Raw genomic sequence first — 27,500 nt, 5'->3', positions numbered from 1 at the left:
GGCAACCGCTGTGTAAAACAAATGCTTGAGTAGTTGGCGGTTCATTCCACTGTGGCGACCCCTGATTAATAGATACTAAGCAAATGAAAATGAATGAATGCATTACAGTAAACATGTACACACAGACATCACCTATATGCTCTAAATCTGCAGGTTCATAATGTCTGGATATAATAACTTATATTTGATTGTAATGCAGTGATGTGCACCTTTTCTAAAGCTGCCCTGAAATAATAATTATTGTACAAAGCTCCGTACAAATAAACTTGAATTGAATGTTGATTCAATGATCAAGAAATGTGAATTATCTTGTCAATGAACAGTTATTTTATGATATATATATAGATATATAGATAGATAAATATATTTAATAGAGATTAACTTAAAGCATTTAGTTGTTTTTATTTTTTATTGTTTCTTATTTACATTTATTTTTTCATTGGAATTTAAGATATTTTATCTTATTAATGCCGTTATTTTATAGAAAAACTCTTATTCTGTTTCTCATTTATGTTTTTAAATAGTTCATTCATTTTCCAGCTTAGTCCCTTTATTTATCTGAGGTCACCACAGCGGAATGAACCGCCAACTATTCCAGCATGTGTTTTACACAGCAGATGACCTTCCCGCTGCAACCCAGTACTGGGAAACACCCATACACACTCATTGGCGCAGTGGGTAGCACTGTCGCCTCACAGCAAGAAGGTTGCTGGTTCGAGTCCCGGCTGGGTCAGTTGGCGTCATGTTCTCCCCGTGTTGGTGTGGGTTTCCTCCGGGTGCTCCGGTTTCCCCCACAGTCCAAACACATGCGCTATAGGGGAATTGATCAACTGAATTGGTCGTAGTGTATGAGTGTGTGTTTGAGTGAGTGTGTATAACCCAATACTGGGTTGCAGCTGGAAGGGCATCGGATGTGTAAAACTTCTGCTGGAATAGTTGGCGGTTCATTCCGCTGTGGCGAGCCCTGATGAATAAAGGGACTAAGCTGAAGGAGAATGAATGACTGAACAGAGGCAGGAGCCCAAGACAAATCTCCCTACCTCTGATATGTGAGGCGGTATGGATCTGATAACAATGGCACACCTGAAATGATCATCAGAATGATTTTTTAACTGTATCTCCTTCTGTTCTTATTTACGTGTGTTTGTCATCAGTATTTAGAAGTGTTTACGTTGCTTTTTATTCCTTTTTTTGTGTGTTAGGCAAAAGTTAACTGTGATAACGCATCCAAAATAAAAGTTTGTGTTGACATGAAACGTGTGTGTATTTATTATGTGTGTATATATAGAAAATGTGTATTCCTCCGGCTTAGTCTCTTTATTTATCAGAGGTCACCACAGCGGAATGAACCGCCAACTTATCCAGCATACGTTTTACGCAGCGGATGCCCTTCCAGCTGCAACCCAGTACTGGGAAACACCCATACACACTCCTTCTCACACACACACACACACACACACTCATTCACTACGGCCAGTTTAGTTGATCAATCCCCCTATAGCGCATGTGTTTGGACTGTGGGGGAAACCGGAGCACCCAGAGGAAACCCACACCAACATGGGGAGAACATGCAAACTCCACACAGAAACACCAACTCGAACCAGCGACCTTCTTGCTGTGATTCCACAGTGCTAACCACTGATACACCATGTCGCCCCATTATTTTAAATAGTTATTTAAGAGATTTTTATTCACATTTAAAATACATTATTTTCAGTGTTCTCTTTGCTTGAACTGACCCGATCTAATCCTGTTTATATGAGAGGAGCTGCTGCTCCCGAGCAGGTTTGAGCTAACAGAACTGTTGCCATAACAACAACTCTCAGATCAGTTTTGAAGAGCTAAACAATACTGGATCATGTCAAATCGTCAATATCCAAATCCAGCTAACTGAGTAACCCACGTATGAAGAACGGACCCCTGTTCTTAAATCCCTTCTTAAAAACTCTCTTTAGCGTTTAGCACACCTTAACCTGCCCTCAGTGTTTATCTTGTCTGCACGTGCTTCATTAAGCAGTTATCGCCATTAGTACTTTCCTCACGTCGTATTGTTTGATTTAGCAGTTCACGTACAGCGCTTTGCTCAGCCCTAGATGTTTCGAAAGTGCTCTATTCATTTAATGAGCAATAATGAACAATAATTAGCTCCTATTTATTTATCTCAATCAATTAGACGTGACCTGTGGACCAGTACTCATCTGGTGAGTGTTAGTTTATACTGAGTGTGTGTTTAATATCCATCTGGAACATAATCAGTCATCGAAGTGAAGCTGTTGAGGAGTTAAAGGTTTGCATGTAAACATCACTAGTCCTGTAGTCTCATTTCTTAAGCGGAAGTGTTCATCTAATTAAATAAAAGCCGTTTTAGCATGTACTCCAAGTGTGTGTGTGTGTGTGTGTGTGTGTGAGAGAGAGAGAGAGAGAGAGAGAGTTTTCTCCATATGTTCTGACCTTGTCTTTTCAGCTGTCACTGTTGTATTTTTGATGTGTGTGTGTGTGTGTGTGTGTCAGGACGGTGCTCATCTCTCTGACCTCAGTGGTGGTTCTGGTCATCAGCACAGACTGGATCCGCTGGGATAATCTGAACCGCGGGTTTCTGCCCAGTGATGAGGTTTCCCGAGCGTTCCTGGCCTCCTTCGTCCTGGTGTTTGACCTGCTCATCGTCATGCAGGTACACACGCGCGCATGTGTGTGTGTGTGTGTGTGTTTGAGTAAGTGTGTGTTTGAGTAAGTGTGTGTGTATATGTCTTTCAGTGTCTGTATGTGTGTGTGAACACGTACGTTTGAGAGTGTGTTTGCCTGTGTGAATGTGTTGCAGTGTGTGTTTGTTTCAATGTGTGTGTGTGTGTGTGTTTTTTAAGTGTGTACATGTTTGCCTGTGTGTATATGTGTTTGTGTATGTATGTGTGTGTGTTTCAGTCTGTGTGTGTGGGTGAGTGTGTGTTTCTGTGTGTTTTTAAGTGTGTGTTTGCCTGTGTGAATGTGTTTCAGTGTGTGTGTGTGTGTGTGTGTGTGTGTGTGTGTTCTAAGTGTGCGTTTGCCTGTGTGAATGTGTCTCAGTGTGTGTGTGTGTGTACGTGTGTTTCAGTCTGTGTATGTGTGTGTGTGTGTGTGAGTGTGTATCTGTGGGTTTTTAAGTGTGTGTGTGTGTGTGTGTTTCAGTCTGTCTGTCTGTGTGTGTGCGTGTGTGTGTGTTTCAGTCTGTGTATGTGGGTATGTGTGTGTTTCTGTGTGTTTTTAAGTGTGTGTTTGCCTATGTGAATATGTTTCAGTGTGTGTGTGTGTTTCAGTCTGTGTATGTGTGAGAGTGTTTCTGTGGGTTTTTAAGTGTGTGTGTTTCAGTCTGTCTATGTGTATGTTTGTGTGTGTTTCAGTCTGTGTATGTGGGTGTGTGTGTGTTTCTGTGTGTTTTTAAGTGTGTGTTTGCCTATGTGAATATGTTTCAGTGTGTGTGTGTGTGTGTGTGTTTTAAGTGTGCGTTTGCCTGGGTGAATGTGTGTGTGTGTGTGTGTGTGTTTCAGTCTGTGTATGTGGGTGTGCGAGTGTGTTTCTGTGGGTTTTTAAGTGTGTGTGTGTGTGTGTGTGTGTGTGTGTGTGTGTGTGTTTGTGTATGTATTTGTGTGTTTTCAGTCTGTGTATGTGGGTGAGTGTGCATGCGTATATCTGTGTGTGTATGTGTTTCTGTGTTTTTAAGTGTGTTTGCCTGTGTTTCAGTGTGTACATGTGTGTGTGTGTGTGTGTGTGTGTGTGTGTGTGTGTGTGTGTGTGAGATTACAGCGTCTCAATCACTCACCTGTGTGTCTCGAGTATGTTGACATTCAGCGTCTGATTGTAATGATCCCCTCAGACGTTCGTTCGTCTTCATCTGCGATATTTCACTTCACTTTTGTCCCTGTTGAAGGCTAGCGACGGCTAATCTCACACACCTGATATTTTATTCAGCGCTTAATTAGCTGCGAGACCCCGAGCGGCCGCGGCACTCTTCACTCCAGCCCCTCCGCCGCCTTCATGCTCTGTAATTTAGGGCTCGTTTCTGTATAACACAGTTATCATGGACGTCAATGAGGCGAAACCGTGAGCTGGGAGAAACTGTAATTAGCCGGCTCCTCGTTAGCGCTTCGCTAAGTCGCGCGGATACATCAAAGGACTGTCAGTTTTGTAAACACAGGGATTATTAATGGCATTCTCCTGCCTTTGTGTCTCTGCGTCTCCACTCATTTCTGATTCCGTGTAAATGTCAGACAGAAGCGTAGATCAGAGAGCAGCAGAGATGAGGCAGACTCCAACACTTCACTGTCAGATTGTTTTGGGCGGTCCAGATGCTAAATACATCACAATATAAGCGATCGTCATATCTGCCTTTAATAAAAGACCGTAAAGAAGCCGTCACCGAGGATTTCACTTTAAAACGCCCCACCACATCGCTACTCTGTTTCAGATAGTTGCTAGGATGTTTTAGGTAGTTGCTATGAAGTTGCTGTGTGGTTGCTAGGGTATTTTGGGCAGTTGCTATGATGTGGCTAATGTGTTTAGGGTAGTTGCTGTGTGGTTGCTTGGGTAGTTGCTATAATGTTGCTATATTTTATTTCATTACATTTTTTCAGCAACTGTTGTTAGTTTTGTGGCGCAGTGGTTAGCACTGTGGCCTAACAGCAAGATGGTCGCTGGTTCGATTCCTGGCTGGGTCAGTTGGTGTTTCTGTGTGGAGTTTGCATGTTCTCCCCGTGTTGGTGTGGGTTTCCAGGTGCTCCGGTTTCCCCCACAGTCCAAACACATGCGCTATAGGGGAACTGATCAACTAAACTGACCGTAGTGTATGAGTGTGTGTGTGAATGAGTGTGTATGGGTTTTTCCCAGTACTGCGTTGCAGCTGGAAGGTCATCCACTATGTAAAACATATGTTGGAATAGTTGTCGGTTCATTCCGCTGTGGTGACCCCTAAGAAATAAAGGGACTAAGCTGAAGGAGAATGATTGAATGAATGCAAATGTTGTTTGACCAATAGTTTTAGTGTTCGTTCACTGAAATAGCCTTGGCTTTCTCTTCTCCTTGCAGGACTGGGAGTTTCCTCACTTCATGGGCGATCTAGACATGAATCTCCCGGGTATGTCCACCACCCAGCTGAAGATCCGACTGCCCGTCTGCAAGCGCATCTTTAAAGAGGAGTATCACATTCACATCACGGGTGAATCTGCCATGACTGTCTAACTCATTTCCAATAATCGGCAAATTTATCAATACATTTAAAAAAGACACATTCCAAGTTCAGGTAATTAGGGTAAAGTTAGGGTAATTAGGCAAGTCATTGTATAACAGTGGTTTATTCTGGAGACAATCCAACACTAATATTGCTGAAGGGGCTAATAATATTGACCTTAAAATGGTGTTTAAAAAATTTAAAACTGCTTTTATTCTAGCTGAAATAAAACAAATAAAACTTTCTCCAGAAGAACAAATATTAGAGGAAATACTGTGAGAAATTCCTGAATCTGTTCAACATTATTTGGGAAATATTTGATCATTTTGACTAGGGTTGGGCGATGTCGACCAATTTGGCATTATACGATGTCTAATGTGATGTAAGTAGCTTCATCGATGACATCGTCGTCGTAGGTGGCGGTGAATTCATTATTTATGAATAATTCAGTTATTCATTACTAGGGGTGTCAAAATTCATTGTTTCTTCGGTGCACCGCGATGCAGACAATTCAGTATCGGCTCAGTAATAATCATAACCGGCTACTATGTACTGACGTTATTTATCTCATATGCGCTATATGTCACGGTAGCTTGCTATGGTGAGGGAGGCGAGCGCGGATATGTACAACGCTCCAACTACTTAAAAACGCAGAAACTGTGCACAATTTGACTGTGTGTGTGTTTGCTGGATCAGTCTTTCACTGACACTTACAGCAGAAGCACCTGTTTCACTGCGATTGAGAGAATGAAAGTACTCCATCTCTCTCTCTCTCTCTCTCTCTCTCACTGTGGCCTGTTTGTCCTGCTGACGTGACTTTTCCTCTAATCTCGGCTGTTACAGCGATACTTCTGGACACAGACACGAGCGCGTGTCTGCAGAGTTTTCTCCACCGTGTCGTATCATGGATCAGCTGTGATCGCCGCTGCAGTTTATCAGAGTCACTCATCTGTGCAGAGCGCCAGCGTGTAAGAGCCAATCGCAGCCCTTTCTGTTGAGTGCGTGACCAATCAAAGAGGTGTAAGAGCTTGGTAGACAAGGCTCAGAAAGCAAGCGGGATATTTATATTTGTTTATTTACTATAAATGCTCATGTTGTTCTGTGCCTGTACTGTACTGCACAGTTTATATATCTGACTGTTTGTATTAAAGGACAAAATTGTATTACAAATAGTATATAAATATATTTATACATGTTAATACAATAATTGCTGCTGTGAAGATAATATAAAACTGTGTAAGGAAAGCATCGTCAATGCTCAGATATCGAATTGAACCGAATCGATGGCATGATTATCGTAACTGAACCGTGAGACCAGTGTAGATTCACAGCTCTATTCATTACCAATGAATAATTTGTAGCACACCGTGTCAACTACCTGACCCGCATGGTCTTAGTTTTACCCAAATCATAAATAATAAAACATAAGTGACACACAAATGACCACCTGTCAATCACTTTCAGCAGGACTAGGCATGAATAGGCAGAGTGATCTGTGTTGTTATAATGGCGTCCACACACTTGGTTGGTTATAAAGGTGCACAACCAACAGGAACCAACCAACAGCATCTGAGGTTTAGCTAACATGACTAAGTACAAGCGTGAAAGAGAAAGACTGAAGCAGTGTACTTACGCTGTGACACGATACCTGATAGATTCAAAAGAGCGAAGAGTCGTTAGATAGAGACAAGATTAATTAAATATCACGTTTAACAACTATAGTGAGACGCCATCCAGCGCTACTTCCTGGATAAACTGTCCAACGTGCACTGCTCTCTGGGGTTTAGTGCTTCAAACACCTGCTGCGCTGACTGCCTGGAGCTCAGAGGTGTGCTTATGCAAGAGCGCATGACAGAGTCTGTATGTGTGTGGTCACATGATGTGCGTTTTCAGTGGTATAGGATGGAAGGAGGAAATGCTGAATCGCCAGTGTGGACGTAAATCGTTTTCTTTCTAAAATGCCATGTTAAAACTAAGATGTATTAGTGTAAACGGGGCCTCAGTGTGTATTTTTCGCGAGTGGGTTGCTGCTGCGAGGGGGCGGGGCAGAGGATCGCGATGCCAGCTCAGCATCGTGATGTCTTTCGACCCAACCCTAATTTTGACGTCATCAGTATGTGAAGACAGGGCTCGTATGCGTGCTGGAAACCCTTGAAAATGCTTGAATTTTGATCCAGTGTTTTCAAGAATTTAAAAGTGCTCAGATTATGGATCAGGTGCTTGAAACTGCTTTAGAAAATTTAATTGTGTTGCTATAATATTATATTGATTTATTCACATAAGATAGATCCGTGCTAAAGATCGAACATGTATGTTAAACCAAATTACCAAATTAATACAATAAAGACTACACAGTGTTATTTTCATTCATTCATTCATTTTCCTTCAGCCTAGTCCCTTTATTAATCAGGGGTCGCCACAGCGGAATGAACCGCCAACTATTCCAGCATATGTTTTACACTGCAGATGCCCTATTCAGCTGCAACCCAGTACTGGGAAACACCCATACACACTCATACAGTACAGCCAATTTAGTTGATCAATCCCCCTATAGCGCATGTGTTTGGACTGTGGGGGAAACCGGAGCACCCGGAGGAAACCCACGCCAACAACATGCAAACTCCACGCAGAAATGCCAACTGACCCAGCTGAAGCTCGAACCAGCGACCTTCTTGCTGTGAGGCTATCGTGCTACCCACTGCGCCACCTTGACGCCAGTGTTATCTTACATTTCATTATTTAATTTCCATACCTGATTCCTGTTTGACTATGAAATATATGGACTATGGGGGGGTGGGGGGGGGTTGCTCTATTGTAATTATTCTTGCAATTGCAATTATATTGATATTGCAGTACTTATGTCACAGCAAAACAAACATCGCAATGTCCGATTTTTCCAGTATCGTGCAGCTCCTAAAAGCCGCACACTTGTGCCTCCAGTAGGGCACGACAGCAAGTATACAGTGAGCACAATTATGCCAATGAATCAAGTGGTAGTGCTCAAAGCTGTCATCCGGGACAGGACGGGTGAATTAATTCCTTTCCCAAAGGGACGCGCTGTCAGAATATTAGCTCGTTAGATACGTCTCTTTATAATTGTGTGTTTGAAGGCAGCGTCCGTAATGCATACTAATTAGTGTTTGCTCATCTGTAAACGTGGCCGTATGAAATGGACTGGTGCTGAAGCAAACAGACGTTATTATTTCTCTTTTTCCATCCCGCTGTGTTTTGCTCACTGTGTGGAGCATCTCTACGGGAATATATGAGCTGGGAAAATGGCCTTCCTGCTCAGCGATTCGTGCGAGTCTTTAACCTTACTGTTTGGAGCAGTGATTTAGCGTTTGGGAATAACCTCACATGAGTGCATTAACAACCAGAGCCATTAGAAAGCCAATCTAAACGCAATTATTTCCCTCTCTGGAGCGGCCGGCTGACTCTGAAACACACGCTGGGACGAATATTCCCAACAGGCGGACACTCCATCAGGCTAGCTGCAAGGATGCTGCAGTGCACTTGCTATGATATTGCAGGCAGTTGCCAGGATGTTACTATGCTAGGGTGTTTTAGGTAGTTGCCTATTGCCATTATGTTGCCATGCAGTTGCTAGGGTGTTTTCGGCAGTTGCTAGGATGTTGCTATGCTATTGCCAGGGTGTTTTGAGCAATTGCTATTATGTTGCTATGCTATTGCTAGGGTGTTTTGGGCAGTTGCTAGGATGTTTTAGGTAGTTGCCAATTGCCATTATGTTTCCATGCAGTTGCTAGGGTGTTTTGGGCAGTTGCTAGGATGTTGCTATGCTATTGCTAGGGTGTTTTGAGCAGTTGCTAGGATGTTGCTATGCTATTGCTAGGGTGTTTTAAGCAGTTGCTAGGATGTTTTAGGTAGTTGCCAATTGACATTATCTTGCTAAGCTGTTGCTAGGGTGTTTTGAGCAGTTGCTAGGATGTTGCTATGCTATTGCTAGGATGTTTTGAGCAGTTGCTAGAATGTTTTAGGTAGTTGCCAATTGCCATTATGTTGCTATGCTGTTGCTAGGGTGTTTTGGGCAGTTGCTAGGATGTTGCTATGCTATGTCTAGGGTGTTTTGAGCAGTTGCTAGGATATTGCTGTGCTGTTGCTAGGATGTTTTGGGCAGTTGCTAGGATGTTGCTATGCTATTGCTAGGGTGTTTTGAGCAGTTGCTAGGATGTTACCAGGGTGTTTTGAGCAGTTGCTAGGATGTTGCTATGCTATTGCTAGGATGTTTTGAGCAGTTGCTAGGATGTTTTAGGTAGTTGCCAATTGCCATTATGTTGCTATGCTGTTGCTAGGGTGTTTTGGGCAGTTGCTAGGATGTTGCTATGCTATGTCTAGGGTGTTTTGAGCAGTTGCTAGGATATTGCTCTGCTGTTGCTAGGGTGTTTTGGGCAGTTGCTAGGATGTTGCTATGCTATTGCTAGGGTGTTTTGAGCAGTTGCTAGGATGTTACCAGGGTGTTTTGAGCAGTTACCAGGATGTTGCTATGCTATTGCTTGGATGTTTTAGGTAGTTGCCAATTGCCATTATGTTTCCATGCAGTTGCTAGGGTGTTTTGGGCAGTTGCTAGGATGTTTTGAGCAGTTGCTAGGATGTTGCTATGCTGTTGCTAGGGTGTTTTGGGCAGTTGCTAGGATGTTGCTATGCTATTGCTAGGTTGTTTTGGGCAGTTGCTAGGTTGTTTTAGGTAGTTGCCAATTGCCATTATGTTTCCATGCAGTTGCTAGGGTGTTTGAGCAGTAGCTAAGATGTTGTTATGCAGTTGCTAGGGTGTTTTATGTAGTTTTGTGTAGCTTCTCCCAGGATGTTGATATGCAGTTACTAGGTTGTTTTGAGCAGTTGCTAGGATGTTACTATGCTGTTGCTAGGGTGTTTTAGGTATTTGCCTATTTCCATTATCTTTCCGTGCAGTTGCTAGGGTGTTTTGGGCAGTTGCTAGGATGTTGCTATGCAGTTCTGCAGTTTTGCAGAATTTTTGTCGTTTCCAGTCCAAATATTCAAAATTTGTTAAATTAAAGAGCATTTTCTGGACAAGTAAAACATACCATTGTGTTTTCAGACATAATGAGTCTAATTTAAGTTAGTTTTTTCCTTGAAGGGTCATGAAACACCGAAACACATTGTTTGTGATGTTGACATATACGTGTCCCACGTTGCTAAAAACACTATTAGGACACATATATTTCACAAAAAAAGTGAAAGGTGGTTGTTTTTGTGGTATTATTTTGAGCAAATTTGTTCTTCCGGTTTGAAAAGAAATGTTGAAGCTGCATCACAGCCATGAGATCCTTGTGTACATTCCTGCATGGAGACTGGATGTCTGTACTGGTGGGTACAACGTGACGTCTTTGAGTTTTCATCGTTCATTCATGAGAAAGACTAGGTTCAAACCAATCAGCACGCTCTATTGTGAATGAGGTGCAACTTCATTAATATCCATGATATAGCTTCGTTTAACCTGTTACAATATTTAGAGAGACGCCATGTTGTGTTGCCAACCGTAATTAAAACAACTGGAAGAAGAATTGTTCTGAGACATGGGTCGTCAGTGTTGGGTTTTTAAATGAGCCGCACCGAAGGTCTCGTTTTCATTTCCCCGTGATGAGAGCACCGATCTCGTGTAGACATGTGTGGATTACAGTGGTCTGCTAACACGCCACAAAAATATGTTTGTAAGGAACATTTTTCAACCCAAGAGCTTTTCACATCTGGAAATGGTGAAATCTGGATTTGCCGCTCGTCTCCTTTTAAAAAAGATGCGGTTCCAGTTGGTGTTGATTGTCCAGTCTCTACAGATTTGGTAAGTGAGCGATCAGTGTTAGTTCCGATGGCAAAGTTAGTTAGTATCGTCAGCTGTACTCTTTCTGTTTTTAAAGACATACCTCAGTCAAAATGATTTAGTGACTAAGTTAACAGAACCTTAACATCACTACAATATTATGGACTGAAAGATCCGCTGTAAATGCTGCTCTCCAAACGTAAACATGTAAACACCAACATGCGCAGGTTTTTTTTTCTCACATACGGCGTGCGGTTTCAAATATTCTATTAAAACTACTCTTCTAGCAGTTCCTCGTATCCAATATCTCGTTTGTCAGGGGGACATGCATGAAATGTTCCAGAATGAAAGTGAAAGTGCCAAACTGCAGTTAAAGTCGACAAGTCAAGAATGAAACACCCAAAATTACATGAAATTCCATAGGAAATGTGGATAGCGCGGTGACACGATGTCGTTAATCGTATTATGTGCTATAACATGTAAGACGAGATCATGAAAGGAACATTCAAAAAGCAACTCATGTAAACATCTTAATCAGATTATTGTTTTATTCAGATTAAGGCAAATAATTCGATGACTGCATCTGTGTTTCCACTGTGAAATTTAGCGTGTGCACGTACTGAAACTCCCCTTTTCATGCAAACCCTTCCCTATTTAGGCACTTGACAATCCCACCTAAACAAAGCTGAACTTTCCTGACTTTTTTTTCAAACTAAAGGTGTGAAAACACCCTGCTGAGATGGGGGGTTTCATGACCCTTTAAAACAAGCAAGTTAACAACCTGCCAAAGGGGAAGTGAAATAATCTTGTTTTTGGTTTGAAATAAGTTTAATTCCCTTACACCACTGGCAAATTATTAGTTTGTTTTTAGAAAAAACTCACTTAATTTTAACTCATTTCTAAGAACAAAACAAAACATTTTACCTGTCCATAAAAAGATTTTTGATTTAAGACAATTTAGATATTCGGACTAGAGACAAGTCAAAAACAAAGCATCAATTTTGCAGTGGGATGTACAGTGCCATGAATTTCCAACATGCTAATATTCTTCCTCCTTTTCCTTAGGGAAATGGTTCAACTATGGAATCATCTTCCTGGTACTTATCCTGGACCTCAACATGTGGAAGAACCAGATCTTCTACAAACCCTATGAATACGGTCAGTACGTCGGTCCAGGAGAGAAGATCTATACTGTGGAGGACCCGGATACGCTGCAGGACTTCAACCGTAGCATGCTAACCTGGGAATGGCGCTCCACCAATATAGACCCCCGCACCAATCAAACATACGTCCAGAGTGACATGTTTCTCCACAGCCGCTACGTGGGCGCTAGTTTAGACGTGAAATGCCTGGCGTTCATCCCCAGTCTTGCGGCCTTCGTGCTCTTTGGGTTCTTTATCTGGCTTTTTGGACGTTTTCAGGATAGCGAAACGATCCCTGAAAACCAAGATAAGAGCTACGAGCGCATCAAGCGAAAATCGCCATCTGATCTGGGAGTCACGCCAGAGGAAGTCAACATAAGCATGAGCGAGGCTTTGAAGAGAAGTGGGACGCCGATGCTGCTATTGGTGGACACTCATCATTTTGGGTCATCGAATAACTCCATGTCTCCGTGTTCAAACGAAACCCAGGAGACTCAACCCAGTGTAGCTATAGACAGCGCTGGGCCCGAAGACATGGCGGACGTCAAACAACTCACTCCATAATCTAAGCCAAAGGTCAATGAGATGCAACAAACCAAAGCTGTGGACATAAATCAGTGCACTGCGAATTGATTCTGAGATTTTCCGAATGCATTGCAATTCTGAGCTTTTACAGACAGATGGCGCTGTGTGCTTCACAAACACATGCCACTTGAACCTAAAATATTCATTAAGATTGTTAAGGAAGGTTTAAAGTCCAAACACATGCACTACAGGTGAACTGAGTAAACATAATTGGCCGTAGTGTATGAGTGTGTGTGTGTGCGTGTGTGAATGAGAGAGTGTATGGGCGTTTCCCAGTGGTGGGATGCGGCTGGAAGGGCTGCAGTAATTGGTGGTTCATTCTGCTGTGGTGACCCATGATAAATTGCAGACTAAGCTGAAGTATAGTGTTTCTTGTGAGTTGTGTTTACATTAATGTTATGGCATAAAAGCTGAGGTACATTTGACCAATTACAGTACACGGATCAGCCAACTGCACAAGTGCTCTTAATCAGGAGCATTTGAGTGTAGAGTTAAAAACTATCCTACAGCTTCGTCTGCTCTTCAAAACTAACATAAAGCAGCATCTGCTGTTCAAAACTAGCCTAGAGCGACATTTCCAATTCAAACCTAGCCTAGAGCACCATCTGCTGTTCAAAACCAGCGTAGAGTGCCAACTGCTATTCAAAACTAACCTAGAGCGCCATCTGCTGTTCAAAACCAGCGTAGAGTGCCAACTGCTATTCAAAACTAACCTAGAGCGCCATCTGCTGTTCAAAAATAACCTAAAGTGATGTCTGCTGTTTAAAGCTAGAATAGAGCACCACTCTCTGTCAAAACTAGCCTAGATCGCTGTCTGCTGTAAAAACTATCCTAGAGTGTTCTTCGCTGTTAAAACTAGTCTAGAGTGACCTTGGCCATTCAAAACTAGCCTAGAGCACCACTCGCTGTTCAAAACTAGACTAGAGGACCATTCTATGTCAAACCTAGCCTAGATCGCTGTCTGCTGTTAAAACTAGCCTAGAGTGACCTCTGCTGTTCAAAACTAGCCTAGAGCGCCACTCACTGTCAAACTAGCCTAGATCTCTGTCTGCTGTTAAAACTAGCCTAGAGTGCCCCTCACTGTTAAAACTAGTCTAGAGTGACCTTGGCTGTTCAAAATTAGACTAGAGCCCTCTCTGCTGTTCAAAACTAGCCTAGAGCACCCTCTGCTGTTCAAAACTAGCCTAGAGCGCCACTCGCTGTTCAAAACTAGCCTAGAGCGCCACTCGCTGCTCAAAACTAGACTAGAGGACCATTCTCTGTCAAACCTTGCCTAGATCTCTGTCTGCTGTTAAAACTAGCCTAGAGTGACCTCTGCTGTTCTAAACTAGCCTAGAGCGCCACTCACTGTCAAACTAGCCTAGATCTCTGTCTGCTGTTAAAACTAGCCTAGAGTGCCCCTCGCTGTTAAAACTAGTCTAGAGTGACCTTGGCTGTTCAAAACTAGCCTAGAGCGCCACTAGCTGTTCAAAATTAGACTAGAGCCCTGTCTGCTGTTCAAAACTAGCCTAGAGCACCCTCTGCTGTTCAAAACTAGTCTAGAGTGCTGTCTGCTGGTCAAACAATTAGCTAGAGTGCCATTCACTGTTCAAAACTAGCCTAGAATGTGGTCTGCTCCTGAAAATGAACATAAAGCGGCATCTGCTGTTTAAAACTAGCTGTCTGCTGTTCAAAAATAGCCTAGAGCACCACTTGGTGTTCAAAACTAGCCTAAAGCACCGTTTTCTGTTCAAAACTAGCCTAGAGCGCCACTCATTGTTCCAAAACTAGCCTAAAGTGTCGTCTGCTGTAAAAACTAGCCTAGCACGCAGTCTGCTTTTAATCACTACTCTAGAGTGACCCCTGCTGTTCAAAACAAGTCTAGAGCGCCACTCGCTATTCAAAACTAGCCTAAAGCGCTGTCTGCTGTTCAAAACTAGCCTAGAGCGCTGTCTGCTGTTCAAAACTAGACTAGAGCCCTGTCTGGTGTTCTAAACTAGGCTAGTGCGCAGTCTGCTGTTAAACAATACCCTAGAGCGACACCTGCTGTTCAAAACAAGTCTAGGGTGCTACTCGCTATTCAAAACTAGCCTAGAGCGCTGTCTGCTGTACAAAACTAGCCTAGAGCCCTGTCTGGTGTTCTAAACTAGGCTAGTGCGCAGTCTGCTGTTAAACACTACCCTAGAGCAACACCTGCTGTTCAAAACTAGCCTAGAGCGCCATCTGCTGTTCAGAAATAAGCTCAGAATCAATTTCAGAGAGAATTGCAGTGCATTTTAAAAATCAGAGAATCAAATTGCATAGATTTTATCGCCACAGTCCTACAGAAAACCTCCAAAGTATGTTGCTGATTGACTTTTGAGGTTTACAGAAAACTATCCAAAAGACATCACAGACTCGTTCGTGAAATTTCTATTTTTATATCAAGCTTTTAAGCGATCTTGCACATGGCGCCGACTTTTTGAACTTTTCCACGTTCCTCAAAAAACGTCCTTCAAGGACGCTGGTCAATGGTGCTGGACGTGTGATTTTTTTTATACTTCGTTTTTAATGTAGATACTCTTGTGCCTATATGTATAAGACACTGCAGTGAACGCATGGCATGCAGTCATGAAAAATACTCGTAATGAACACCTAAAGCTGTGCCTTCATTAAAAAAACCTGCGCACGGGTCACAGATCCAAATCAATTCACTATCTGTAAGGCTATTTATTGTTTTAGGGGGTGTTTACGAAGTTAGGATTTGTTTGTTGTATGTATGCGGAACGTCTTAAAATATCGCCGTTTTTGTATGTTATTGTCGTATAAATGTATCCTTTACACCAAACTGCTGTGCAACTAAATATACGTTTACATGCATGTGTCGGAATATCTGAATGATATGCACTTGTTACTTGTTTATGCATCTTTTTTTGCATTTTCAGATTCAACCAAAGCAATGCCATCTAATCCCCGTGTTATTTTGACCACTCTCTCCGGTGTTTTGTTTTCATGTTCGTCCTGTATGTTTTTCTGATGTGCAGGTGAGCCTCTCTTGAAAGGTTGGGATGGTAAATATGAGATATATTTGACTCAAAGCCTGTTATCAATAAACGACCTTCTTTTGACACGCAGGTACCGTGTTATTTCAGCAGTTGCATGTTATCTTCGGAAATGGTTTTTTCCCGAATCGAGGTTCTCCCAAAGTGGCGACTGCTGGCGTTTGCCACCGGTAGTCGTGATCCGTCGTGACCTTGTTGCCAAGCAACCCCTGCGGGCCGACCTTCGTCCAGATGTTGATCCGGTTCTGCAGAAAGTGGCAATCAAACCCATTTATAGGAGCGTTTTGTCAACATCCATTAGGCACCATTACAGGTCAAAACACAAGGGTTATGAAAGCGTTTCTTCACGGAAGGCGATTTATTAAAGCTTTCAGAAATCTGCATGTGGCACATTACCACTTCATATGTAGCCACTCTCACTGTTTGCCCCCGTGGAGAGACGTGCAGAAGTTTCTTTGAAAATATTGCACTTTATAATAGATCCTCTGTTATTTCTTCTGAGAGTTGTTGTCTGCCTTGTGTCGTGTTGCGCTCTGACATGATAATTCTCTCTCTTTTCTGCACAATAGCTGTAAACCTGAATTTTCTTGCTGTATTTGCACAGCTTTCAATCTCCACACAACACACTCCTAATCTGTTTTGCCTCGTTCTCAAGGAAATCTGGGCCTCGCTTGACTTTTTTGTTGTTGTGCCAGAAAAAAAACTCTGATTCTGGTAAATCTGTTGCCCACCGTCTGACCGTAAGTACGTCCCTGATCTTCAATATCTGTGATTATGCAGAGGAATTAACTATTGATTTTTTTCTTTTTTTTTGCAGTACATAGATGGACGTGCATACTGTATTAGCAAAGCAAGTTAGATGGGAACATTATGTAGAATCAATCTTGGATGAACAACAGCCAAATACTACAGGTAACCTAATAATATGCTAATTTGGGGTACAAATTTGGGTCACACTTTATTTTGAGGGTCTGTTTGTTGAATTTAAATTACATTGCATCTACATGTCAACTGATTTTCATTAGATTATAAGTAGACTGTTAAGATTGGGGTTGGGGTTTGTGTAAGTTAACATGTACTTGCAAAGTTTCTTATAGTGAGTTAAATGTCTGTTGAATGTCTGTATCAACAAATATTAGGCAGATAGTGTACTAATACTCAAATGGACCATCAAAATAAAGTGTTACCCAAATTTGTCATTTAGAAAATGTTGGTAAAGATGAATGTATGTGTCTATAGATATTATATATATACTTCAGTTAGGAAACCAACTTATGTGTGAAATGAATGGCTTGAAAAGGATTAATGCATGGACCACCTTTAAAATTATACTGAAATAAAAATAAATGTTACATAACCTTTATAATGTTTAACAAAATAAGACAAAAATTTATGTAATAAATGAAAACCATAACAAATGAAAAGTGCCATAACAATAACTTGTTATTATGCAAATCAATCTAAATAAAATGTTCATTATTTACCCTCAATATTCTGAAAATATAAAAATAACGAAAATATAAGTATTATAGCCTATATACTATAAAACATGATAGCCAAATACAAATATAATATCTTTTTAAAAATCTGTCAACTGTTTCCTCACATTTTTTCTCAGACATGAAAATGAAAGCGGGATGTATTAAAATTCATTTTAAATTAACTATAAAAAATATAGATTTTTGAATGACCCTCCTGTTTTTAAACCATACATAGGCTGGTAGTGTATGAAAATGGTATTTAAAATGTGTATATATATATATATATATATATATATATATATATATATATATATATATATATATATATATATATATATATATATGTGTGTGTGTGTGTGCGTGTGCGTGTGCGTGTGCGTGTGCGTGTGCGTGTGCGTGTGCGTGTGTGTGTGAGTGAAATTGGCCAGGTTTCTCGACATCAGACGTGTACCTCATCTTAAACCGTGAACTCGGTCGCCTCGAGCTCTTGAGTTGCTCGGTGAAGATTTTCTCCGGTTTTCCAGCAGATCATCTGTCATGTCGGGCACTCGCTCGTGTCTCCGTGATCACAGTACGGAAAGACTCAAACTCGTGACAGAGACGGAACCGCCGCTCGGTATCTGTCACTCAGTCCTCCATCACGGCGGCTCTGAAGCGCGAGCGCGGGAATCCTGTGTCAGATGGTGGGAGAAGCGCTTCAATTGCAATTCCGCCGCTGTCCCGGTCTCAGCCGACACAGCAAATCCCCGTTCCGAGCCACTCACACGTACCTCCGAGAAAACCTAGCAGCCTTAATATCTCAGTGCACTTCCCGAGATGGAAAGAGTCCATTTTTATCAAGCGTGCTGCAGGGAAAGTCATGAGACTATCACACTGTCCTTGAGAAGCGCGGTAATGAGCGGTTTCGCGGGAAAAGCCGTTAACGGTCTCGCAGCGATATTCAAAATTCGAAATAAATAAATAAGTAACGGACGACGAGAGCGTTTTCCCTCAACGGCAGCTGCAGACGGAAGATAAACTTTAAGCGTGGACTGCAGGAGCTGATAAGATATCACATTTACTGGTTATTATGAGGGAAAATCAAGAGCGCTTCTTTTTCCAGACGTTTGTCGATGTTGCAGGACAGTTTCGCTCATCTTAGCTGTCATTCTTGTGTAAAATCGATTGTGTTTTTGGCTCCATCTGTTGAGTTAAACCACAGAGGCCTGTTGCATCAACTGCTAGTTCTACAGGTTAGTCAGGTGTTTATCAGGAGTTTTTTGCAATCTAAATGACCTTAAATCCTCTCTGACATTGACTCCAAACCTGTTTGGCTTTGCTCCCATTAAACACAAGACAGTTATGACTTGATTTTTCCAAAATATTAAAATAGCGGACATTTTATAAAGTAGTTACAGAAACTATTTAATGGTAGTCTAGATAATATACAGCTGCAGATATGTACATCAATATAGCATCGTTTTTATTACACTGTATAACAATAATTAATATTTTTACAGTACTGTGACTGTTGGGTTTACTGTAAGTTCACACCAAAGGCGTTGAGAGCGTCAAAGTTCGCTCTGGCAGCCCCGATGACAACACTGTCTGCCTTCACACCTCCACCAGCGAAATCGTCAAAATAGAGTGGAGGAACTATGACGTCAATTTGTATGCAAAAACCGGGAAGCGAGTTAGCATTTTAGCAGTTCCGGTTCCCTCGTCCCAAAGTCAATGGGTTTTTCCAATGGGATTTCAGTTAAATCGCTGAAATATGGTCCGTGGCAAACACAAACTCAAGATACTTTCACATTTTATTCAACGACATAAAACACATCAGTTACATCTCACTCTTGATTTTTTTAAAATCTGTTATGCTTCTTTAAACTATTAAGTTGCTAAATGGGACTACAGACGGTGTCAGAGACGTTATACGTCATCGAGCTGAACTGGTCTGGAGCGCAGCCCGGTTGCGTTGAGCATTTGGATTTGTCTCTAATTAAAGTATTTTCATGAATTGTCTTTCATAGTTTGTTGTATTTTTTCACATTGTGGGTAGATAAATCCATCACTTGTAAAGACTGTCAAGACAGATTAATTTGTTGATCCTTTATTTTAATTTAACCATATTATGTGGATACTGCCTAACAGTGTAGCCTGTCTCTCAGTAATGCAAACGTGTGAATAAATGTGTAAAAATAAATACAAATTAACTGCCATTTTAACGTGATTTTTCGTCAGTTTTTTCTTCATCTGAACACATTTAACTCTGGCATAACTGCAATTTTTACACTCTTCCTTGAAATGTATAGCATATGTGACGGTATAGGCCTTTCGCTGTATTTCGTGACCAAAGAAAGAATATTGAATGTTGCTCTCTGTCTATGATGGAGCTTGCAGGCATATAGACTTGTCCCTCATGCTTCATTTCTGTCGTCTATTACTAAGGTAAGCGAGCTGTGTGCACGCGAGCGATACACTTATTTAAATATGTCTTATGATAATACTACTGTATGTAGGCACATTTATACATACAGTTTTAAAACTTTTACAACAACCGTAAAGCAAAACAAAATGTATTTCCCACGTAAAAACTCCAAAAGGCACTCAGGTCTATGCGTTTTTGCTTATTTATTTGTTTATAATAAATAGCATGGATTATAATGTAATAAACTGAGAGATTAAATCTTTGTCATGGATCATATTTCTAAGCTTGAACAGTTGTCTGTAGCAGGGTGGTTCTGACATAACTGGCGGCGAGCGCCCTGAAGGCTCTGTAGTCCGTTTATAGCCTAATGTTAGCTTTTCAGTTCTTGCGTTTGCATTTAAGGTCCAAAAGTGCTTAAAGTTGTATTTTGGTGTGAGGATTATCCGGCTGGACAAAACATGGAAGTGTAATGAACAGTGTTTGAACACAGAGCTTATTATTCACAATCTTCGAAAAGCCTATGGGAAAATCCTATGGGGATTTTATCGAGGGAACCAGTTTTATACTAGCAGCCGATTCGCCTACAAAGTGACGTCATAGTTCCTCCATTCTATTCGCTGCATTGATCTCGTATTTAAATCAGTCACATTCCCGCATAAAAACAGGCCTTCTAGCCTGAAAATGTTGCACACCATTTATGAAATTCATATACCAATGGACGGTCAAGGTGTTGTGTGTGGTGTGGCTTTGCTCCACTTATCCAATATGTGTCCATATGTCTGAAATATTCTGAAGCAGCAATACGGTTTTGCATTGTTGAATAAGATTCCTGCTTTAAAAATAAAAGGACTCCTCTCAAGCGGTGGACTTCTACATTCTAATTGCTTACTGCTGAACTGCGTCATAGCTCATTACCATAAAGTTGACTTGATTTAAACTCTGCTCTATGCCTACACCGGCGAAGAGCTTATCGCCACCGGCTCCCATTGAAAATGAATGACTTCCGGCTACTTTGACGCTCTGGCCGCTTTCACTGTGAACGCACAGTTAGGGGTAGGGGTAGACGTTAAAAATTAAATTTTATTAGGTACTTTAATAAATAACACTCTGTACAACTGCTGTTTTTACGTGATGGTTGGGTTTAGGGTTGGGGTGGGGTTAGATGTTAATAAAATACAAATTAATAGGAAATTTAATAAATAATATTCGTTAACTTCCAGCAGCAACCATATCTGATCTAGCAACAGCCCTGTTTAACGGACGTCATGTATATCGAAGCTTCCATGTTGTCACAAAATGTTTTATCTCATAAATGTGATTATAATAATACTTGTTCATAAATGCGAATTCTGTTCACATTGTAAACTTAATGTTCTGAGAAAAAGTAAAATTACTAAATGTAAACATTTGTGAGAAAAAAGTTAAGAATTATGACAGTTTTTCACAGATTTTCTCATAGTTAAGCCTTTTTGGATAATCTTTTGACTTTTTTTCCCACAATTTACTTGCAATTCTAAGTTTATCTCAATTCTTAGTTCATATCTCACAGTTTTGACGGAATAATTCTGACATTTTTCCTTGTTTTTATTTTATGTCTCAATTCTTTAAACTCTTACATGATTTCTTGCAACTCAGATTTATCACCATGGTTTATACCTTGCAGTTTTAAGTAGTTATTTTTTTATTATTCAGGCTTTCTTGTTCTTATTTTACATCACAATTCGGTTTCTTACATTTTCCACATAATATCTGTTATGATTTTATTACAGCTCTCAGTTTATACTTTGCAATCCTGATTAGTTTATATAATTCTGAATTTTCCTTGTTTTTACTTACGTCTTACAATTCAAATTATTACAATTTTAACATTATATCTCACCATTCCTCCTTTTTTCTTGCATTTTTGAGTTGATACCACTCAAGTCTGACTCTATATTGAGACTTTTTTTTTTCTTTTTTTTTTTTTTTTACAATTTAGACTTTATGGGCCCTATCATACACCCGGCGCAAGGCGCGATGCAATTGCCGTTTGCTAGTTTCAGCTCTGTGCAAGAGTCATTTTGACGTTTTGCAGCACGCTGTTTAAATAGCAAATGCATTTGCGCTCATATGTGTGCCCATAGGCGTTCTGATCTAAAAAAGGAGGCGTGTTGAGGCGCATTGTTGGCGCGTTGCTATTTTGAGAAACTTTTATAGACTGTTCAATAGACCAGATCAAAGCCGGTCTATTGTCCTTACACACTTACACATTGCTTAATACAAACAGGATGTACAGCAATACACAAATATCTTTACAAATGAAAAAGAATGAAAGGATTAAAATATTACAAAAATTATGAGTTTCTAGCCTACATAAATATAAAAACCACTGCCTTCATGCCTTCTTCATCTCGGGGGGCTTTTTCAGTTTATTCATAACAATTTGCTTTTGTATAATGTTATCATTATTAGCAGTATTATTTATTATATGCATTTTTATATTTGTTTTATTAAAAACAAGCTTAGAAAAACAAGCTTAACCCACCTGTCAGGTTTTAGACCATATAGGGCACAGCATGTGTATTAGGATATAACTGTTATTTGAACTGTTTTTTATTGTTCATTTATTCGTTTGCCGGAAATTAGAGCAGAATTTAGAAATAGTTTTAAAACAAATCTTTGCGCTTAACGAACAAAATTAATTATGTATATGGATATCTGTGCGTACAACACGTTTCCCTATCCACAAGAGTGAAAGTAAATAATGAGGAGGCTCATCTCTCATTCTTGCGCTGTAGTTGCTCTGTGTAACTGTTATCTCTCTAGTGAAGCGTTCAGCTTTTACACTTACAAAGTCCGTCATGTAAATAGCAAATGCACTATGGACAGCACAACTGACTCTTAAAGGGAATGGGAGATGAGACTCTGATTGGTTTATTCTCAAAACACACCTATAACTCATTAAGAGAATAAGCTCAACCCTGTTAGACCATGCGCCACGGCGCAAAGCGGATTTTTCCATCCTTAAAATAGCAAAAGTGGATTCTGACACGCCCTTAATGCGTTTGCACCCTGCACTTTGGACTTTGCGCATGGATCGTCAAATAGAGCCTTATATTTTTCTGTTCTGAATTTATTACAGCTACTTAACAAAATAGCAGCCAGATTATACATAATAAACAATGCTACTGTTTGTAATTGTAATGTTTTATTAGGTTTTAAACTCCTGAAAATATGTTGGTAACACTTTAGTTTAAGTAACTACTGTCTTATTAAAATTACGAAATTAACTATTTATTAGCTCTTATAAAGTATGATCTAATTCTACATCCTTAATCTTATACAAAACACCTAAACCCAACTACTATATTACTACTTATTAATTAGCAGCTATTTAGTAGTTTATTAAACTAAAAGTCTTAGTTAATTGTTATTAACAGTCCTACTTAAATTAAAGTGACCATTCATTTTTTATTACTTATATTATTTAGCAGCCATGTTTGACGTCATACTCGTGCATGTTTCCATGTTAAATGCTTGTTTAAAATCCTGACTTTCAGATTAGCATCGGAGCACTGAATGGGCGGGGTTTCATGCTGTCACTCAAGCATCCAGCCAATCATATTCCTCCCCAGCATCTCCTGTGCTGTTTTTAATAGCGAGCAGAAGCCGTAATATCAGCTCCCCGTCGGTCGTAGCATCTGCCGCCGTGGGTTTCTCTCTCTGATAGTAAATTGGTCATTTAGGAGCCAGCTGGAATCAGGCCGGTGCATGCTGGGATTCCTCCGTCCCGGCGTTGGGGCCCGCTGGGCACATATGGCCCCTGTGCCAGATCTGTCCCAACACTGGAGCCGCTCCATAACAGGCTTTTATTATATTTATAACATTCCAGATATTATTACAGTCCCGTCAGGATCGTTCATGAGCCCATAAGGACATTCTTCTTTAATCATTAGATGAACCTGACCACAATGGATGAGCTTTTTAGTGCAAGGTAACCAAATCTATAAAATGAAAAGGCATCCATGTCTGTTTATTTTTTAATTTGCATTTAAACAAAACAGTTTTATTAAACAGTTATAGTCATTAAAATACACGTTTGGTCACCAAACATTATTTTAAACAGGTATCTATTATTTATATTATGCTTATTTTTGTATGTTTATATTCTTATATTTATTATCTCAAATTTTACTCTCCCTTATTCTGTTTTATGTTGTCTTTTATTTACTTGTTCGTGCACTTATTGTAATCTAGTGTTTTATTATTCTATTTTTAATATTTCTTTCTTTTTTTATGTTTTGTAATAACAATGTTCTGTTTTACTTAATTTTAATTAAGTATTTATTTTTAACCTTTTATTGTTTTTAAATTATTATTATTATTATTATTATTATTACAGTCTTTGTTGTTCTTCACATTTTTCTTACAGAATTCAAGTTAGCTTTGTCGTGTTTTTACTGTCCATTTATGATTTATTTATTAATTTAATCATTCATTGTCATTTTAGTGCTGTAATCTTTATTATTCACATCATTCACTCTTTATTTATTAAGTAATCTTTCTAATAACATTCCCAGTCTTAAAAAAAATATATTTATTTATTCTAGTTTTAGTGCAGTAATTTATTAATAAATTTATTTATTTAATAAATATTTAATTAGAAATTAATCTTTATTATTCACATCATTTACTCTTTATTACTTTTTTGTTTCTACATACATTCCCAGTTTAAAAACCCCTGATTTATTTATTTATTTATTTGTTTATTTATTTATTTATTCATTCATTTATTTATCTATTTTCTTCTCATTACAGTGCTGTATTATTCGTATCATTTACTCTTTGTTTTCTTTTTCTTGTGCTCAATTCACTATTCCCATCAGCCCAGATTTATTTCAGTACTTAAAATCAAATTTTCTATAAACATTTCCAGTTTTAAAAACCCTGATTTATTTATTTATTTAATCATTCCTGTTTATTTTAGTGCTGTAAGACTTATTATTCATATCATTTACTCTTTATTTAGTTATTTCTATTAAATAAAACTGACTTAAGCATTTATTTGATCATTAATTCTCATTTTGTACTGTTTATCATTTTTTATCATTTTAAATTTTTTTCTATCTATTCTCATCAGCCTAGATTTATTTCAGCACCTAAAATCAATTTTTCTATAAACATTCCCAAAAAAACCTGATTTATTTATTTTTATTTTTTTTCCATTCCTTCCTTATTTTAGTGCTGTAAGGCTTATTATTCACATCATTTACTCTTTATTTACTTATTTTTATTAAATAAAACTGACATAAGCATTTATTTAATCATTAATTCTCATTTTAGTTCTGTACTGTTTGTCATTTTACTATTTAATTTCATTTTTTCTATCTATTCCCATCAGCCCAGATTTATTTCAGCCCCTAAACTCAATTTTAGTGTCTCGGCAGATATCAGTTGTGCCCTAAAATGTCATTTTTTTATCATTAAAAGCCTCTGTGAAGTAAAAGATTCAGCTGTAATATTCTTTAACCATGTTTTACTGAAGGAAAAAACTCCAGTCAAATGTATCCAGAGTGATTTAATGAGCATAAATCTCCATTTTCAGCCTGGAGCTTCAGGCCTGCTCTCCAATGTTGACTCCAAACTCGACTCCATGAATTGTTGATCAAACGCAGCGTGTGTTTTGGACGTTTTCCTGAATGCTGAGCACATAATCCGCAGAATCAGCCCCATCAGCAGATCTGGGCTGAAAGGGAAACCTTGCCACGGCCAACAGAAACTCGCCTTTTTGCTCTGAAACAAGTCGTACATGAGTGTAATCCTCCAGGAGGAGAGTTTGATGAAGCGAGCGTGCTGAGATTGATCAAACTGCACCTGTAAATCTGTTCACTAATACAGTGCTTGATCTACTGAAAGTACACTGCAAACAGTGGTTTTTAGTGCAAATATCTAAACATTCTTAAATCAAGAAGCTTTTTCTAGACAATTACAAAATATTGTGTTGTTTTCAGAAATAATGAGTCAAAATGAAGCGAGTTTTAACCTAAAACAAGCTAAATAATCTGGCTAAAGTTATCTCAAATAATGTGATTTCAAAGGGAAAACAAGATTATTTTGCTTGCACCATTGGGAGACAGATTTATGAGGAAACTCACATCATTTGGACTTATTTCTGCACACAAAGCAATATTTTATTACTTGTCTTATAGTTTAAACAGTTGTAGATATTTAATTGAGTACATTAACCGCATACATGTTAAATGTCCATAATCTACACACAAACTACAACTGAAATATTCTGCATTTTGTGTAGTTCAGAATCCACTGTTGTTGTTTTTGCTTGTTTTTTTAACAGGGTATTGCATATTTACAGAATATTACTGTAGAATATGGAGGGGTTTTCTACAGTGAACACTAATTATTGATTCTCATTTATTATTTATTTTTTCTCTAACTGTTCCCATCACCCCAGATTTATTTCAGCAGCTAAAATCAGCTTTAGTGTCTGTACACAAATCAGCTGTTCCCTTAAAATGTGTTTTTTTTTTTCATTAAAAATTAACAAATTAACAAATAAAAAAATAAAGCTCTTTCTGATTCTGATTTCAGGTTTTCCTTAAACAAAGCAAAGTAATCTGCCAATAGGGTAAGCTAATGAATAATATTATTTTAAAGCAAAAGCAAGATTATTAACTTGTTTTAAGGGTTTAACTCACTTCATTTTCACTCATTATTTCTGAAAACAAGATAATATGTTGTGTTTGTCCAGAAAATGCTTCTTGATTTAAGATTTTTTAGATATTTGGACTAGAAACAAGACAAAAACTCTTGAGTAAGACAAACATTTTTGCCTGTAGATTTGCCAATCACTTTGACTTATTATTTCTCTGGCTGTTTGTTTGATGGACTTGAGCTCAACCACTCTCACTGACAGAGCGCTAATAAAGCAAAACGCTATTGGCTGTTTTTAAAAAGGGGAGGTGCTACTATATGTCCCGCACTCTCTCTTCGTGCTTCGATTACGTCAAACATTGAATAAAAATGCACATTTCAAAGCACTCCACAGGGCCTTTAGTGGTATTAAAACAACCCAGCATTTATTTGAGTGAAGATTTCTTCTTATAATAGTGAGATCCTGTTTTAGAGTTTTGAGTAATTAAAAACTCAGCGTTAAAAGTCCAAATTTAAAGAAACAGTGCATTTTAAAGAGTGGATGAACTTGCTGTAAATATAAATTAAATCACAAAAAAATCTGATTTGTGAGAAATAAAGAGAAAAACTGAGAGAGCCTATGAAAACCCATTAGAAAGTATATTTTAATAAAACAAAATGATAAGCATGTAAACAGTCAAAAGAAAAATGTCAGAATTGTGAGATATAAACTAAAAATGGCTGAGTTTAAAGTTTAAAATGCATCTGCAAGTGTACTGTAGTTGTTGAGTGTGAAATCTGCTGTTTCTGACTGAATTGCAGATGTGTTTTCCTCCAGACTGAGTGTTGTTCTGCTGCAGGACAGAATCTCCTTCTGCACACACAGTCTCTGATGACCTCTGACCCCTCAAGATGCTGCAGGTGAACCGTATATAAGCACAATATACGACACCGCTCAATATAATATACATGTACAGTTCAACAGAAACTTTTTCTGGTATTTCACACCATTTTCTATTATATAAGACTGTCAAGGCAAATGTGATCAAATAATATAATGTACACATTAATCATATTAAAATGTAGACGACCACTGCATGCAGCACACAAATGCTCATAATCATAATAACAATAATAATTTGATGTATTTTGAAGCTCTAGTCGTGGTCAAGGATTTAATTTGTCTCTGATATTGTGTGGCTCTTTCACAGCTTCAATGTGAGGCCATAAAACATCTAGAAACC

General features: G+C 39.1%; 1 protein-coding gene across 1 annotated transcript in view; it reads left to right on the top strand.

Annotated features, from left to right (window-relative positions):
* The window catches only part of tmem117 (transmembrane protein 117), a 54,917-nt gene extending 39,113 nt beyond the window's left edge, over nt 1-15,804 (top strand). Inside the window, 3 exon segments of the mRNA XM_056452204.1 lie at nt 2,512-2,671; nt 5,056-5,185; nt 12,057-15,804. Of these exon segments, the coding sequence (XP_056308179.1) occupies nt 2,512-2,671; nt 5,056-5,185; nt 12,057-12,697 (931 nt within the window). The 3' untranslated portion in view covers nt 12,698-15,804.
* Nucleotides 15,805-27,500: the final 11,696 nt, after the last annotated feature.

The sequence above is a fragment of the Danio aesculapii genome, chromosome 25, assembly GCF_903798145.1.
Source record: "Danio aesculapii chromosome 25, fDanAes4.1, whole genome shotgun sequence".
In the NCBI taxonomy this organism is placed as follows: Eukaryota; Metazoa; Chordata; class Actinopteri; order Cypriniformes; family Danionidae; genus Danio; species Danio aesculapii.
This window is presented reverse-complemented; position numbering and strand designations above follow the sequence as displayed.